This window comes from Microtus oregoni, unplaced genomic scaffold (assembly GCF_018167655.1).
Source record: "Microtus oregoni isolate MIOR12 unplaced genomic scaffold, Mior012 000012F_ref0000307, whole genome shotgun sequence".
NCBI lineage: Eukaryota > Metazoa > Chordata > Mammalia > Rodentia > Cricetidae > Microtus > Microtus oregoni.
The window spans coordinates 26691577-26709232 of NW_024543071.1; the positions used below are offsets into that span (position 1 = coordinate 26691577).

General features: G+C 41.6%; 1 protein-coding gene across 1 annotated transcript; it reads right to left on the reverse strand.

Moving 5' to 3' along the window:
* Window positions 1-212: 212 nt before the first annotated feature.
* Window positions 213-17395, reverse strand: Lipm (lipase family member M). Its single transcript, XM_041661446.1, has 9 exons — window positions 17236-17395; window positions 13058-13175; window positions 10088-10286; window positions 9143-9252; window positions 6584-6720; window positions 6305-6451; window positions 4519-4590; window positions 3490-3561; window positions 213-1104 (listed from the first exon to the last, which is right to left on the reverse strand). The coding sequence occupies exons 1-9, from the start codon at window positions 17380-17382 to the stop codon at window positions 838-840; spliced, it is 1269 nt and encodes a 422-aa protein (XP_041517380.1). The 5' UTR covers window positions 17383-17395; the 3' UTR covers window positions 213-837.
* Between the last annotated feature and the right edge of the window lie 261 nt (window positions 17396-17656).

Here is a 17656-nt window from a genome sequence, read left to right on the forward strand (position 1 = left end):
AATAGTAGCCGAAAATCCCAGTACTGACACACAGATATGCTATATGAGATACATAATTTTTATTGAAAAACTCATAAATATCCTACAAAATAATCTTTGCGATTCAGTTTAACTCTATTCTAAGGTTGTTTAGCTTAGATTCCACATATACCATAATTTCATTTTTCTGTTGTTGTCCAAATAGCTTGGCTTCCTGAAGCACTATCCTGTCTTTCTGGCAATAAGATGACAATGTCCAGTTCATTTTATCCAAGCCAACAGTCCAAAGATTTACAATTTTAATCTATGTACCACTTCTTCCTTTTACTTTACCACACCAAAATTTAACTTATAGAAACAGAAATTAGTTCGGAAAGGGTGAATGATATAATGAATGTCTAGAAACTTTCTGTTGGTCAAGTAACAACTACCCTGCAAGATGGCAGAAGATCCTGAGCACCGGAAACCTATGTTCACCAACTTAGCTTCGTCAACTGAAAAAGAAGGGCAAGCATCCGCTTTTGCATCCAACAAAGAAGCCTGAAGTTTTGTTTGGACAGGCAGGTCTTCTGACATCCCCGGATCTCTGTCCTTCTGTGTAACTGATACAGCACATTTCCAAGCCCAGAAATTCCTTCAAAAAATCCTTCTCTTGTGACTCCGCCCACAACCAAGCAGAGATAGAGGGAGAAAGGAGATGGAGTAAAGAGAGAGCCAGCGGACAAAGAAGAGGCCCTGAAGGAACTCCCCAGAGTCAACTGGTGTTGCACTACCACGGGTGGCTGCAGAAAGGATTCCAGAGCACTCCAGGATACACGCTATGTGACGCTGTTGCAAGGCTTGCTAACAGCAGGAGCTTCACAACGTGACCTTGCAGGTTCCCTGGGAATGGCTGGGTTCCCACTTCATCAGATGTATGATTTCATTGTACACACGGTGAGGGGCATCCAGCCCCCAGATGAAATCCACGTGAGCCCATTCAGGGATGTTCTTGTGGTAGATGAGGTTGGTCACTTCAGAAAGCAGTGTTTGCACATCATCTGGGTTTGAAAGCCAGTCCTGACCTCCAGTCCACATTGCTGTGGGGACGGTCATATCACGGACTTTGTACCTTATGGGAGTGGGCTAGATAAAAGAGAATAGTTTGAACTCCACATAATATTTTTAACATCCAAATTCACAGCTTCTATTTCAAGTAAACAGAATGCACATGTCCTGGCTTGTGGTGAAAAGTGTGTATGGGAGTTAGAGTCACACAGAATTCTGCAAGAGCTTCTGTTCCAGGTCCAATTTTAAGGAAAACTTTCTTAACATGATTCAACTTTAGTGTCTTTATTGTGAAATAGAGACAACAGCTCTAAAACCTTACTAGATCCTGTGAGAAGGCATGCAAATTTGTCATGTGTGTGGTGTGCATGCGCCCATCCCCATGCCTGTGTGTGCGCGCATGCACACATGTGTATATGTATGTCTATAGGGATTTATCCCAGTGTTTTATGCATGCTAAACACATGTTCTAACACTAAGCTGTACTGCAGTCCCTATGTTGTACTTTAGACATTGAATAATGTGTAATTTCTTATTAAACATTTTGTATGTAAATTTCCTTTTAAAATAATGTCCTTGTTAGTTAAGTTTATGGGACAAATTTGGAGACACTCCACTGAAAAGATAAGGGATCCTGTTACCAAGGTCTGTGTATCCTCAACAGACACAGTGCAGGTTCAGCTTCACTGAACCTCCCAGACCAGGAGAAACTACAGATCAGCCTCAGGCACTTGGCTACTCTAAACTAAGGAGGGCATGATGTTAAATACCTGTCCCAACCCCATATCCAGCTTCACCCTAAATCATCCAAAGAAGTCTTCTTTATCCAGGGAACGTCTGCTCAGACAATGCTGGTAGACTTTCCTGGCAGTCTTAGCCCTCAAGATCAGTCAAGACTCAGAAATTTTTACAGAACCAGGGAGGCCGGCTTCTTAGCACAAAACCAACCACAAGCCACAGTTTCAATCCTAGATAGCTCCTTTGTCTTCCAAGCAGAAGGACACTCTCTGGTGTGGTAATGCTCTTTCTCATCCTATGGGTGATAAGATACCCATAATACCCACCTAGCTCTAGCTGACACCATCTGTGGCATCTTCCCACACATTTGTCTTTCTTCCCTTCGCGGCCATCTTTTCACACCTAGTCTGCATTTGTCATCAGCTCTAGAACTCAGCCTACCAAATCCTTATAAATGAATACCATCTTAGAACTTGAATGCCTTCTCTAAAGCCATGGTTTTTGAAGACAGTCAAGAACAATCTCAAAAGAGGTAGTTGAAAAATGTGACTTAAATTTGGTATCTAAGGGCAACCACACAGTTCATCCAATTTCCCAACATTTTAAATCTGGGTGGATTACCGCACTGGATGTTAAGAATATTGTGAGACCCCCCAAAGAAATAGTAGTCTGTGTATAAACAGTTTTTATATCTATATTCATGATAACCAGGGATCTTCAGTGAGACATTTCTACTTAAAAGAGCATACTCACTCAATTCTGATTCTCCACATTTCTATTTCATACTCTTGGTAATGTAATACCATTTGTGTGTTTCTTTTGTATTTTAGATGAAAATTATATTCATTGAAAGTATGATCAGAAAGCACATGTGTGTGTGCACACGTGTGTGTGTGTGTGTGTGTGTGTGTTGTATCTATCTGTGTATATGAGGCACTGTGTGCATGGGTGGAGGCCAGGGGAGCATGGGACAGCTTGTCTACCACAGCTTGTCTTGTCTCCTTGAGACAGGGCTCTTACTGAACCTGGCATACACTATTTTCCTGGCTATACTGAGTGGTCAGTAAGCACCAGGAATCCCCCCATCTTCAAACCCAATCCCCAACACTGAGATTATAGAGAGGCTTGGTCATGCCTGGCTTTTAAGGTAAGTACTGAAATAACTCAGATCCTAATGTTTACACAGCAAGTACTCTTACCTGAGGACTATCTCCCCAATCTGAAAAGGCATCTAAAGGATTGCATGTAGAATGGTTTCTATTTTACAGAGAGTAAGTCCTGAATCACGGCAGCCTACCCACAATCCCACTGGCTTGAGGTACAGAGTCATGACAGACAAGAATCTCCATCTACTGCCTCAGGCTCTCCTTACTATGTCACATTACACCACCATAGCATCTCTATGTGCATGTTTGTTTTGGTCCTAAAAGGACCAGTTTACTATGCACTCATCCCTGCCTAACTCGACCCCATCTTGCTCCTAAGAAGCCATGGTGCCTTGCTCCTGGGACAGGCTCAATGAAACAGGCCCCCCACTCCTCGCAGAAATGAAGAGACTGCTGGGTAAGCTGTGCACTTTTCCATTTTCAGATGCAGTTAAACGTGAACTATCATCTCTCCTGCTTGTGTTTTCTTCCTATCTCTAGAATAACATGCTACTGCAACCCCCTTCTCACACGTTTCTGAAGGGTGATGTATTTGACAGGTGGTATTTGACAGTCTTACTTGGTTGCATTTCTCCAGATTCTTGGTCTCACTTCCCCAGTCAAAGGCACGGAGTTCACCAGAACTCACTGCCTAGAAAGAAAGAGAGGGGGGTGCATTAAAAGGGAGAGATAGGTTATTTGAATGCTCACTTCATCCCATCTTCGGTTGTGAGAAAAGCAGAGAACAAAGCTCTTTGGGCTATTCTCTCACTCCACTCTGGTAGTCCTTTTAGAAGAGTGCAAGGCAAAACTCTGGCTCTTTTAGGGAGAAATATGGCGTGCAGCAGAGCTTTGCCATTGCATCTATTGCAGGAAGTGCGTCTCTGGTGTATCAGTGTGGATGGGTGTGTGGTACAATTCCAGATGCAATGGTAGGACTGCACACTGCACCTGTGCAATGCCATGCGGATGGGAAACAGTGCCCAGAGCTTTTCTACGGACCTCCTCCTCCCTCCCTCCCTCCTTCCTCTCTCCTTCCTCTCTTCCTCCTCCCTCCCTCTTTCCTTCCTCCCTCCTTCCTCTCTTCCTCATCCCTCCCTCCTCCCTCCCTCCTCCCTCCCCCCTTTCTTTTTTCTATTCTAACTCTACTCTCCATCTCTTTCTTTTTCCACGTGTGTGTGTGTGTGTGGGTGTGCACACCCACACCCACACACCCCTATCTTTCTCTCCTGAGACTGTAATGCTTACTACACCAAGAACTCCTGTGAAATTTTCTTTCTGCTGTTTGGCAAACCCTAACGTTTTTGTTCTGGCTTGACTGTGCTGCTCTGAAAGTCGAAAAGGTCAATTAGAAACAGAACTTTTGCAACTCTGACTCTAGACAGAGAAGGGTCTCAGTTGAATCACACTGCTCTCAAGATACAGCAAAGACAGGCTTAAGCCATTTTCTGCCCTTGCCTCCTATCACTGGGAATTTCAAATCAGTTCACATTTTAATATCGGTGGCCAGATTCTAACTCAGGATAAACAGAAACCTCCTGGATATACGATTATCCAAGACAAAATGTGCAAGGATCCTTCCCCAGGGCTGCAAGCTGGACACTCTTACCTGGCTCCAGTGAAGAATATTCTGCACAGATGTCCCAGCAGGCGAATGGGCCACATAGACATTTGCTCGGCTCTGTAAAAAAGCATAATGACTTTAAGGCCAGATGTCAGTCTTGTCAAGAACAAACCTCCATGGTGTCAGGCTAAGACATGGGAGCATCATTAAATCAGCAGCCATAATCTACCGAACAGAAAAATACGAGCATGTACAGCAACTGCCACTACCTTCCAGTAAAACCGTGTTGTTCATTGGAGAATGGGTTCTCATTAAAAAGACCTTACAAGTTTCAGCCCTAGCACGGCAAAAATAGATTAAACACTAATGAATAAGTAACTTTACTAGAGAAATTTAGAATAAGGACTGGAGTACTGGCCCTAGCTCTACTATTCGATTTTGCAGTGGATCTGGTAAGTTGCTAAACCCTGAATTCAGTACATTAGCCTGGACAGTGGAGACATTAATAACACTTGTTTCTTGGGTGAGTCCCAGCCATGTGTTGCTTGTATTAGTTAATGAATAAAGAAACTGCCTTGGCCTAATAGGTAGGCGGAAAAGACAGAACTGAATTCTGGGAGGAAGAAAGCCAAGAGGGAGAGGCACCATGGAGCCGCCAAAATCAGACATGCCAAATCTTTCCTAGTAATCCACTGCCACGTGGCAATACATAGATTAATAAAAATGGACTAAATCAAGGTGTCAGAGTTAACCAATAAGATGTTAGAGCTAATAGGCCAAACAGTGATTTAATGAACAAAGTTTCTGTGTGGTTATTTTGGGGCTAAGCTAGCTGGGCAGCCAGGACAAACAAGTGGGTCCTCCTGCAACACTTGGGTTTATTGTCAGGAGCAATTTAAATTGGCACAGTACAGATGCCTATTAAATGGTGCATATAATCATATATATATATATATATATATATATTAATTCTTTGTTTTCTTTCCTTAAAAAGACAATTTCTTAGGAATGAAGGACATTATTCCAGTCATCGAGGATGCTACAGGCAGGGCAATCCTCCTTCGTCAGATCTCCCGCCTGATGATCCATGCTGCGGCCAAAGGGTTCTTCACAATCATCTCTATATAACTAGTCCACCATTGCAAATCCCAGAGCAGAGGTTCTCAGCCTTCCTAACGCTGACACCCTTTAATACAGTTCTTCATGTTGTGGTGATCCGCAGCCATAAAATTATTTTGTTGCTACTTCATAGTTGTCATTTTGCTATTGTTATGAATCATAATCTAAATATCAGAATATCTGATATGTGACCTCTGTGGGGATCATGACCCAAGGGCTGAGAATTGCTGTTCTAGAGACTCAACTTCAGTTTGTTTTGAAGTTACTTCATAACCCCACATTTATCTATTTTTCCTTCCTTCTCTAGGAATTATCTCAAGAGTCACATCATCTTCAACTCATACATGCTACAGAACTCGCTGGGTGATGCCACCTGAAGCTATACCTAAGGCAAGCTGAAATTCCCATTTCTGTCATGGAAATGCAAATCAAAAGTCCTCACGTGGAGGGCAAAGATGAATAATGTCTGGTTGATTGACTTCCTGCTTCCTGGTGACTTTTCTCCATGTATTTATTTCCTGTAGGTTTTCAACCTTTGCCTGTGATCTGTTAAGTTAGGGTCTGGCAATGCAAGCTTGCACAACACTTTCTTACAATTAGGAAATCGCAAATTACATGCTGCACACACCAAGTCTCCAGCCCTTGGCTGGTGTTAGTTCATCTTCAAGGACTGAGACTAAGAACTCCCAGCTTGGCTCCAGCTCCTACTCACCATGTTCATATTGTTTGTGTTGAATCCCCCCAGAAGTAATATGATGTTGCTGCAGATTTGGTCAAGAATCATCTGGCCACAAAGGTAGATAAAGAGCTGTCTGAAAAATCTAGTCTGGTACAGAAATTCTTGTCTGCCAAATAATCCCTGTAAAAATAAGAGATGAACTAATGTCCATGGCAATATACCCAGGAACAAAAATGGCCTCCATTTAATATGCATTTTAAGAAACTGGGCTGAAAGACTTCCCTGCAGACAGACAGCTGGGCTGTCACATACCTTGATCATCATATCTGGCAGCAGCAGAAATTTGGTGCCAGGACTTTTTGCATATTTAACAGTGGCTATAGGGGCTAAGGCAAAATACATTTTGATTTTATGAGCTAGCTCTGGCATCGTGGAAAATGCAATAAAGCCTGGAAGAGAGAAAAATTAATCACTGTGGGTATGGAATGTCCAAGAACTCATAAAATATACATTTTGCTTTTGTCAAAAATCTTCTAATAATTAGGTGTGACCATGTCTCAACCTTTTTCTTTTGCACTTGTAGGATTCAGGGATGTAATGTGTGTATGGGGCGCGGGGGCGGGGCTCAATACGAAAACTCTTGTGTTTCACATGACACCTTTCGTATTTGTTTTTAGGTAGTATGTTCTCAATGAGTTAAATTGTTCAGTGTGTACATCCAGAGTAGAAAGAACATTTCTCCCCAAATACTCTTATTTATCGAAGACCTCTGCTGAATCTATGATAGAGAAATGTTGTCCCATGAATCCAGGAAATCATGTATATATGCACATTTGAAATAATGTATGTATGCACATTCTGTATCTAGGCTGATGTTTCCAGGTTGAGGGATGGGATAGGAAAAAGTCAACTTGTGACCTCTGTTCAGTTCCCAGAAACTGAATGGGTCAGAGAGAAGACAGAATCTTTCTATATAGTCCTTCCTCTGCACCTGATTGGTTTGCTAACTGTAACAAAGGCAAGCACAAGAGAGACTTGCTACCCTCTCTCGCTCTTTCAGCTGTGCTATGGGTACAAATGGCCTATCCTGAACAGATTTATTTTTTACCAGATTAGACCTCCTCTCAAATGTTAAGATCTGAGAACCCTAAACGACCTCTCCAGGAAAACTCATCATGCAGAGCAAGTTCGAGGTTTTTATTTGGACAGCCCCATGGTTTACCATTAGACTAATGCATGCTTTCTGGTCGTTCTTCTCAAAACAGCATCTAGCCTTGTCATTGGCACCTCTGCCTTCGTAGAGGGAGGACAGAAAAGTAAATGACCTTTGTATTCATTGGGAAAAATTGTAGCTAGTGAAAAGACAAGTTTGGTGACACCATTTATGATCAATGAGAACGTTCTCAGAAAGGGACCACCTGGAGAGTCAATACCCACAGCCAGAGTGACCGCACGGTCTACTGGCACCGTGGTATATTGCTGAGTTAAGACAACAGCAAGAATCCTATGAGTTAAGCTAGCGCTGAGTGAGGTCTATGAGCCTGAAATCATAATGCTTTAGAAGGACAGCAGGCTTCAAAGGAATCCATGTGGTTCCTTGACAGATTGGATTTAGTAATCCTCAGTGGTTGTGAAGATAGAAGTGAGACTCTTGTAGGAGCTGAGGAGTGTGTGTGTGTGTGTGTGTGTGTTTGTGTGTGTGTGTGTGTGTGTGTGTGCACGCGCACGTGTACTTCCCATTCAATGTGTTGTCCTCACGGCATGTTAGTTATTTGACGTGCATAAGTGCAGTTATTGGCTTAGGGGCTCACGGTTAAGTCCTAGTTCTTTCATTATGTCACAATTCATTCATCTAGAAAATGGGGATATGAATTTTTTTTCCAAAAATCCTTGTTCAGAGATGAAGCAAAATGATGCATTTCTAAGGACAAGCAGTTAGTAAATATTCTTATAAGGTAATTATCATTATTACAAAAGGCTAAAACATTACAAAGATGGTATTGAACCCACTTTACTTCATCTTTCTAAAGAGTATAACCCCTGTCTTGGTAGTTAGACACAGCTTCCCTGACAAAAAAAAAATGTCTTTTTCCCTAGAAAACTGTAATTCTGCTCTCAACCCAGATTTAGCCTTAAAAAAAAAAAAGCAAAAACAAAAAGAGACCTGATGAGTCCCAGGTTTGAAACCCTCCTTTTGTTACACAGTTCTTCCTCCTGGTGCAAGCCTAATAGTGTTTTCTCATTGGGTTGGGTCTGATGAGAGCAGAACAGTCACCATCCCCACGTCCCCAGGTAAGTGATCTTGTTCTGAGGGACTGTCAGATACGTCTCTGACAAATTCACTCAAAGCATGACATACTAACAGGAAGAAAGAAACTTGAGGTAATACCATCAGTTCTGTTTGTCCCTCAATGATAGAGGCCAACTTTGAACTCAAGACTTCATGCACTGAACAGCACTGAACACATTCATTGAGTGTATACCAGGACCACACTTCTATTACAACTGTGTTGTAGACAAAATACTGGCCATCACAGAGCTAACATACATTATTGTATTAAGTAGTCCAATTAGAATATTCTTAGGAAAGAATTCTTATCTCCATTTTGCAGATGATGAAATTGAGACCAGCATGATTAAAGAATTTGCTTTGGGATATCACCTAAAGCATGGCAGAGACAGCATTTGCATCCATACCATTACTCTTTCTGCCACATCCCAGGCCTCCTTCAGTTCAGCCTCTGTTCCCTGAAGCTTTTACAGCCACTAAAAAGGAGAAGGCCAGGTGAGGGGAGGAACTGACTGAGCCCAGCCACAGTTTTGGTCACAGGCTCATAATTCTGCAGATACAAACCTTTCCTGGGAACCTACCCATGGTGGTGCCTTGTGAATAGCCAACATAATAGATCTTTTTCTGGCCTGTTTTCTGTAAGATAAAGCTTATCACAGCGGGAAGGTCAAACCTAGCCATTTCATCATAACTACAAGAGGGAAAAAGCAAAGTTAGACGACAATTATGATACAAACAGAGCACAGTCAAAAATCACTCACTTCCCATGCCCAGGTTCTGCCAACAAGGGCCCTAGTGTCAGCTCTGCTAGCTTCTTCCTGCGCTCCTCATAACCCTCAAAATGGACTTGTTCCAAACCTGTAGTGACACTGTGAGGCCACACACTGATAGAAAGGTCATTCTCTCTAGATACTATAATAGAGTGATGATTATGAAATCATTTTGGACACACAAGCCACCTCCTAATGTGAGACGTGTTCTACCCCATAAGCAGAACCGCACAGAGGGATGCAGATTTCTTTGTAGAACAGATACTGGAAGTGGAACAGAACTCTTGTCTGATGAAATGGATAAGAACGGGTTGAATATCAGTGGTAAGTGAGGACCTTAGGAACTTGAGTGAAGTTATGAGAGACACTAGTTAGGTTGCTGGCATACGAAGATTAATACATCCCCATTTAATGACACTTGGTCTCCTCTCCTGGGGATATCAGCCATGTTGACACATATGAGGGAGTTAATCCTAGATACTCACTCCCACAAAAATAAACTTACAATTTTCTCATTCCAGTCTCAACCACCTGACACCAGCCACTGTTCTCACCCCACTGTTAGCCAGACCTTGGGAAACCCATTCTTCTCCATTCTTACCCAAAGCATCACAAGATAAGGTAAAAAAGAAAAACCCGGGGAAATATCAAGTTGGGATTTTGGTGATACAACTAAATGAGCTATCGAAATGCTACAAGTCATGATTCTTTACCCAGTTCTTCCAGGCCACCTCTATCCTCAAAGTTTTCTTGTACCTGAAAGCCCAGAACTCATCTTGATCTATAGAGAGAGTCTTGTGTTTCCGAGACCAGGTATTTCCCCTGCTGTTTCCCATCCACACATCAAAGCCAGCATCCGCCAGAATGAATCCGAGGCTGTTGTTGGGCAGGTTGGAAATCCAGTTGCTAGCATCCCCAAGAAGGCCATGCTGCAGTAGCACCACTGGCCTGGATCCTGCAGACAGGAGAAAGTTGCAACTGGGGTGAAATGTTCTCTGTTCTTCTTGCTTTCTCTACAAACAAGGACTGGCATGCCAGAAATCTACGTGCAGATCTTTCTTTTGCCGCTTACTAGTCGGATTATCTTTTGACTTGTTAAAGCTATTTTGTGTTTTAATTTCTTTACCACCAGAAAACAGGTTTTTTTTGATATAAATAAATAAGATACATCACAGGGAACAGGCAGCATACTGCCTATCAAAGGAACTTTAATTACAGCACTGTTAGTATTAGATCCTCAGAAAATATCTGGGCTGTTTCAGAAGAAATAATGACGAGCATACACATGTATATATGTATGTGTATATATATATATATATATATATATATCATGGTCTAAGGACCCTCACTTCAGAAAAATGTAAAAAGGACCCTCGCTTCAGAAAAATGTGCCTCTCGGAATAAAGATATAAGCTGGGTGTGGTGGCATACACATGCAATACCAGGATGGAGGCGGTATCCACAGGTGGATTATGATTTTGAGGTCAGTCAGGGCAACATAGCAAAACACTGTCAAAACCTAAATAAATAATTGTTATCAATTACAGCCCATTAGGAAGTAAAGGGTACTGTACAAATATCAGCCACTAGGGGGCTGTATTGCACACCAACTGGGCAAAAGGCTTTTTCAATGCTTGACCCTTGGAGGGGTGCCCATGTTCTCTTCCATACTGATCAATCAATACAGTCACTTGACTGGAAGAACCAAGCCTGTAGGATTTGTGGAACTTAGTGAAAAGTCTGTTCCTCGGGTATTCATTTATTCGCACATTTCGTTCCCTCATGTCACAAATAAACTTCTCAGCACCTAGCCTAGTCTCAGTATCGTGTAAGCTGTTGCCCAGCCCTTGAATGAAATAGAGGTCCATGCTTTCATTGAGTTTCCACTGTGGTAGAGGAGAAAATAACCTGTTTAGAAAGCAGCTATCTATGGAATGTCTTTCGGCATTATAAGGGAAAGTATGAGGGAGAGAGGCCAGATGTTAACAGCTGGTATGAGGCTGCATTCTGACTAGGGTGGTCAGCGAACAAGAAGGGTCTTGGAAAGCTGCAAAGACAGAATTGTAAGTTCAAAGGCAGTGGGGTGGAACCCAAGTAGAGCCGCATCAGGTTAAACATGTGGTAAACAGGCTGCCATTTTCAAAAGGCTATCCCAGGACAAATTGGGATAAACAGAATTCTGGACGTTTACATCAAAGACCAATAATGATTGCCCAGTATTTGTTAAGAACATGTTGGGTTTTTTTTTTCTCTTTTGGCTTTTTTGGGGACCTGCCACCCAGCTTCCAAGTAAATTGTACACGGAGTCTTATTATTACTTATGATGTATGGCTTGACTTATTTCTAGCGATCTTTTCTTAGCTTAAATTATCCTCTCTACCTTTTGCCTCCCATCTTTTATCTTTCTCTTACTTCTGTGTATCTTACTTTCACTTTTATTCCATGGTTGGCTGTGTAACTGGGTGGCTGGTCCCTAGTGTCTTCCTTTCCTTGTTCTTGTGCCTTCCTCTTTTCTCTCTTTTTCCTTTCATTTATTCTTTCCTCCTGGCGGCTCACTTATCCCTCTTCTGCCTAGCTATTGGCTATTCAGCTCTTTTTTTTTTTTTAGACCAATAAGGTGTTTTAGACAGGTACAGTAACACATTTTTACAGAGTTAAACAAATACAGCATGAAAGAATACAATTACATCCCTAAAACAAATGTTCCACAGCATAAACAAATGTAACACATCCTAAAATAATATTCCACAACAATCATGGGCTGTACTTTAATGACTATGTTGTTTTATATAATATATAAAACAGGCATTAGAATGGAATTTCTGGCGTGGTGTGTGACAGACTTATAATGAAAAGGACGCGAGACCAAGAAAATGAAGCACTTGGTATTATAGCAGGCAGATAAAGAGGACCTGAGAAGGTATATTTTGGCACCCATGACAAGCAATGTAGTTGCTGTTTAGAAAATAAAAGGCATGGAGACCAGTGGGAACCTGTACGCACATACTTTGTTGATGAGAATGAAAGTTTAAAAACAGTATCAACTGAGAATCTCATAGGAAAACAAAACTGAGCAACTGACAAACACACACTGAAAATTAAATAGGTGTGCTTAGACCCTGGCTCCTCCTCCTTAGTGGAAAAGGCGGCGACCTCATACATATCTGAAATACTCTTTGGGTGAGGAATATATTGCACACTGTCGAGCTTCCGACGCTTGATTGGAGCTTTCATTCTTTATTGATATGGTTGATATGGGATCATCAGGGAACGTTCTAGAATTTCTATGTAGGAGGGATTTGGAAATAGATTAAGTGTCAGAAGGTGTTTTTAACTTTTAAAAATCCATTAAAATTGATTTTTCTTGAAGACTTTATTTTGTTCTGTTTGTGGGTTTTACTTTATCTATCTATCTATCTATCTATCTATCTATCTATCTATCTATCTATCTATCATCTATCGTGGTGTGACTGAACCAAGGGCCCCACAAATGCTTGTCATGTGTTCTACCCCTAATCTCCCTCTCTAGATAATTTTGAAAAGAAGACATGTCTGAGATAGTTGAATATGGGTATGGATGGGATGTAATATGATATGGGGGAACTGACATTACCTTTCAGCCTAACCAAGAGACCTCAGACTGACTGCCCTAAGAACCAAACTTAATTCTACATATCAAGAAAGTCTGGGCTGCAAGAAGATTATCCTACTGGGGTGATACCATACCTTTCTTTTTGAGTTGTGTCTGTCCTTGAGGGATTCTGTTCACAGAAAGGATATACCCGTCTTCAGTTACAACTTCATACTCCTCACTGGGATAACCCTTGTGTTTGATGATTTCACTCTATGGGAAACAAACAAAAACCTTACAGTTGGTTTAGCGTTCAGCTCTAAGTGGTCACTATCCCAAAGTCTCAAGAGTAAGAGTGGCTTCTCTGGTGTTGCAAGATCCTTATCGGTCGCTTTCATTTGTTTTTACATTTTTCAGTACTGGTGATCAAACCTGGGGTCTCACACACTAGGCAAGTGCTCTACTATTGAACTGTACCCCATCTCTCTCACTTCTTTGCTGTTCATGTGGAGACTGAACAGATCATGGCTTTCAGTAGCCAAGGGCAACTCTGTCAATCTCCCCTGGCACCTTCCAGGAAGGCAGAGCATGGCTATAGAATTCACTGTATTAGGAGCTCTGAAGCTACATCCCAGTAATCTTGTTTCCAAAAGGTCTTCACAGAGTTCTGTTTGAAAAATACTGAACCAGAACATGGATTCCAAAGCCTGAATGTATCCCAGAATCATTCAGGGCCATTGAACATATGGAATCTTAGGCTCAGGACAGGTTAGAAATCAGGCCATTGTTCTGCAATGCATGTCTGTTCTGGGAGGTGTCTTGGGGACATTCCTGAGCCCCACAGTCTTTCAGACTCTTTCAGCTTTAAATTTACAGGCAGTAATTCTTAAGCTTTTAGACAGAAAGCCCTCCTTGGATTTGGGGAAAACTATAAAAGTGTTATACATAAGATTTTTTGGCATGCAATTTCAAGATTCTCAAACTCCTTCAAGCCTACACTGGATCACTGGCATTGTTTTTTTTTTTTTTTAAATTCATCTTGCATACATTGCATCCGAACTGCTGTTTCTCTCTTTACACTCTTCTTAGTCCCTTTCCCCCAACTTTTTTTTCCCCTAGATCCACTTCTCCTCCATTTCCCTTCAGAAAAAGAGCGAGCCTCCTAGAATGTCAAGGTAAACTTGGCCTAACAAGATGCAGTAAGACTAGGCACTGAAATTTCCAACAAGCTTCAGATGCTGAAGAAGCTGCTTGTTCTGGAGACTATCCTTCAAGAGTTGCTGTTGGGGTCAGCTTGGGGAGATAAGATACCCACATGAAATGTTTGAGAGCTTCTGAGAAAGCTTATGTAATATAGGGGTGGGCAGGTGATGTGCCAATGACTGGGGGATGTGAGGGAGGCAAGGCAGGGAGGGATTCTGACTAGGGAGAAATCCATGAACAAGACCAGATAGGTAAAATTTTGTGGAAGATAGAGAATTTGAGTTTGTCTAAGACTGAATAGGTACTACCTAAGAGAAACTAAGAGGTATATTTTAGGGACATGGGCATCTTAGGGGAAAAAAAGGATTATATGTTAGTAAACACTGTTAAGAGATAGTCAACAGGCTGTATTTGGTAGGAGAACTTACACAGGATAATATTAAAACATAAATTTGTTTACATAAAAATACACATCCAAGATATTCAAAGATGTCTTAGCAAATATTTTCCCTTTTTGTTTTGTGGTAAGGTCTCTTTCTCTATGTAACCCTGGATGTTCTTGTTATGCAGTCTAGGCTGGTCTTTAAAGCACAGAGATCCATTTGTTTCTGCATTCTGAGTGTTGGGATTAAAAGTATATGCCACCATGCCTGACTGCATAGCCATTTTGGAGTTATATCTATCAATGTGTATGTACATACATATATGTGTGTGTGATATTAGCATGAACAATATATATGTATTTTGAGTCAGAGACTCACTGTAGAGTCCAAGCTGGGCTTGAGCTTGGACTGCTTCTGCCCTCCTAAGTGTAAATTAAAAATTCTAACCATATTTAATATTTAACTTTCAACATAATTATCTATTTTAAAATTTTTGCCTGAAGGAAAAAAATCAGTAATATGAATTAAAACGTTACTTTAAAAATGTTTACTCATTCTGCTTTTTTTGTGTGTGTGTTGCTATATTGTAAGGTAAGAATTCCCTCTGTTTCCCCTAGAAGCTTGTGACTGCAGGTGTATGCCACTATACCCAGCTATAAGAGTTCTTAATAGACATTTTGCATGTGAATTATGCTTCAAAGCCTGTGTGCTGTCTGAGAATCCCACCTGAAAGAAACAGGCACACCACAAAGTAGAATGTGATATAGAAAATTGAATAATGTTCTTTTTTAAAAGCTTGGGAAATTCTTCGTGGTGTATATTGTTAATAAAAAAGTGTTGGGAAATGGCAAACTGTATGCGATGTTCCTTAGTCTTCTCAGAAAATTCATAAATTTACAAGAACATTACAGGACACAACAAAGCTGTTGGGGTTAGCTCGGTGTATGAATGTGTTAACACATTAATCGTTATTGGCTCTGAAGTTCTTAGGTTTTGTACAGGAGAATCATACTGCTCTTATAATAAAAATACTAAGATTTAAAAGTCAACTCACGATAAGCTACTCTTATCTTGAATATGGCTTGAATGTGGTATGCTTTCAGCTGCTCCCGTTCCTCAACATGCCAACCTCTTCGCCAGCAATCCCCCTCCTCCTATTTATTCTTCTGGCTTCAGGCAACAAAACATTTCCCCAAAGTCTGGGTTAGTTTTCTCTATTTTAAGCTTTTCTCCATTGGATCTCAGTCTTGCGATGAGTAATTGAGAGTTTGCCGTTTGTGCTGGATTGTCAGCTCAGTGAAGCCAGGGCGTCTGATTTTCTGGGATTTCTCTGAGGCCTCGGTGAATAGCCCAGCTTCAGGCACTCGCAATGGGGGACCCCAGCTCTTTCCAGAGATCCTGACAGGCTGGAGCTCCTGGGCATGTGCAGTGGTTGGTCCAGGAAGGCAATCTCTGTCAAAGAGACTCCCCAGATGCTGGAGAACTTTGTGTAGGGCGTTCGGGATTCCTGAAGATCAGCAGGAATGTACTGGGAGGGCAAACGTGAGGTAACCAGTAGGATGGTGGGAAGAAGCCTGATACCTGCACTCTGTCGACTCAGAGTGTCTCTACAGTCTGTAAGCTTTAGAAACTATAATAGCAGATGATGGTGATGAAGCCTGACAGTCCCGTGGGGATTCATGAAAAAACAAAACTACAACAAAAACCTTCTACTCCTTCATTATAGGCTGCACTAGAAGAAAAGAACATTTGTATAGAAAGAGTTTTCAGTCCCCAAATATTAAGTTTCCTCCCTAATTTAATCCCAGCACTTGGGAGACAGAGGCAGGCGGATCTCTGTGAGTTCAAGGCCAGCCTGGTCTACAAGAGCTAGTTCCAGGACAGGAACGAAAAGCTACGGAGAAACCCTGTCTCGAAAAATCAAAAAAAAAAGAAAAAGTTCCTCCCTTAATGGAAATATCAGGTGAGGCTATGGAGCATCCAGCACAGTCACCTCACTCATCTGGAAGTCGACTCTCCACCCTGTCACATGGTAGGGTTTATTGCGGAGTAGTTATAATTATAGTCCTGTGTCTAGGTGAGCCTGAATTTAAATTGCAGGTCTACCAAGTAGCAGCGGTGGGGCTTGTTTAACTTGTTTAAATGCCTCTTTGATCTTAGTGTCCTGCTTTGAACAGTACAGATAATCGTATCTCCAGGACAGAGCACTTAAAATGAAATTGTATCTCTACCATTTTTATTTCAATATCGCCTATGGAATAAATGCACTATAATAAATGTACAGTGATCATGTACTATAAACCAACTAGGGGTTTGAGAATACACACAGAAATTCTCCGGAAGACTTTGAAGAGATGGGCTGATCTCTATGTATCGTCCCCCCACATCTCCTCTAACACAATCAGGGACCTCTCGTTGCTCTCATCAAGGGTCTAAGACAGGTCACACAAGTTTCGGTTCTTTCCTTGTTTATTGGGTGAATATGAGAATTTAAGGAAAAATTAAGTTGTTCTTAAAGCCCGAAGAGATTAAGTCATTCACCCCAAATCACTGGATTTGATTGGGAACCCCAAGGCCTACGGCTAGCTAGTTTAGCTTTCTTCCAGTTAAGTGTGTTATTTTTCACCATACTGTTTAAGCATAAAACATCTCAACACATGAAAATACATAGCATGCAGCTACTGCACAGATGCAAATGCTAACACATAGCCCTTCATTTCCCCCAAACATGAAAAACCCCAACTTACAACATTCATGAATGCTTCCGGATCCACAGCTTTTGTTGGCATATGTCCCGAGTTCACATTTCTTTGGAGTAAATAAGCCACCAGGATCAGAAGCCATATCTCCACTCTGTGTGAAACAGTCCATGCTCTTGACAAGATTTCTGACATGGTCCAACATCTGCATTTGCTTTGTTCCTAAGGCTGTGACAACCGCATCTGGAGTCAGGGGAAGGACCTGGAGGTTTAAAACATCTTTTGTGTGTTTTCCAGCGGCAAAAATCTGAAGCAGATAAAGCAGGTTTGGGAATAGGAACGAAACAACATGTGTAGGCTGCAAACATTGCTTAGAATGTCACAATCCCATCTGGCTCCTCCTGCTCCTCCCTCACTCATCTTGTAAACACCAATCCTTCCGCTTCTAGGTGTGTCCAACTTTCCTTAT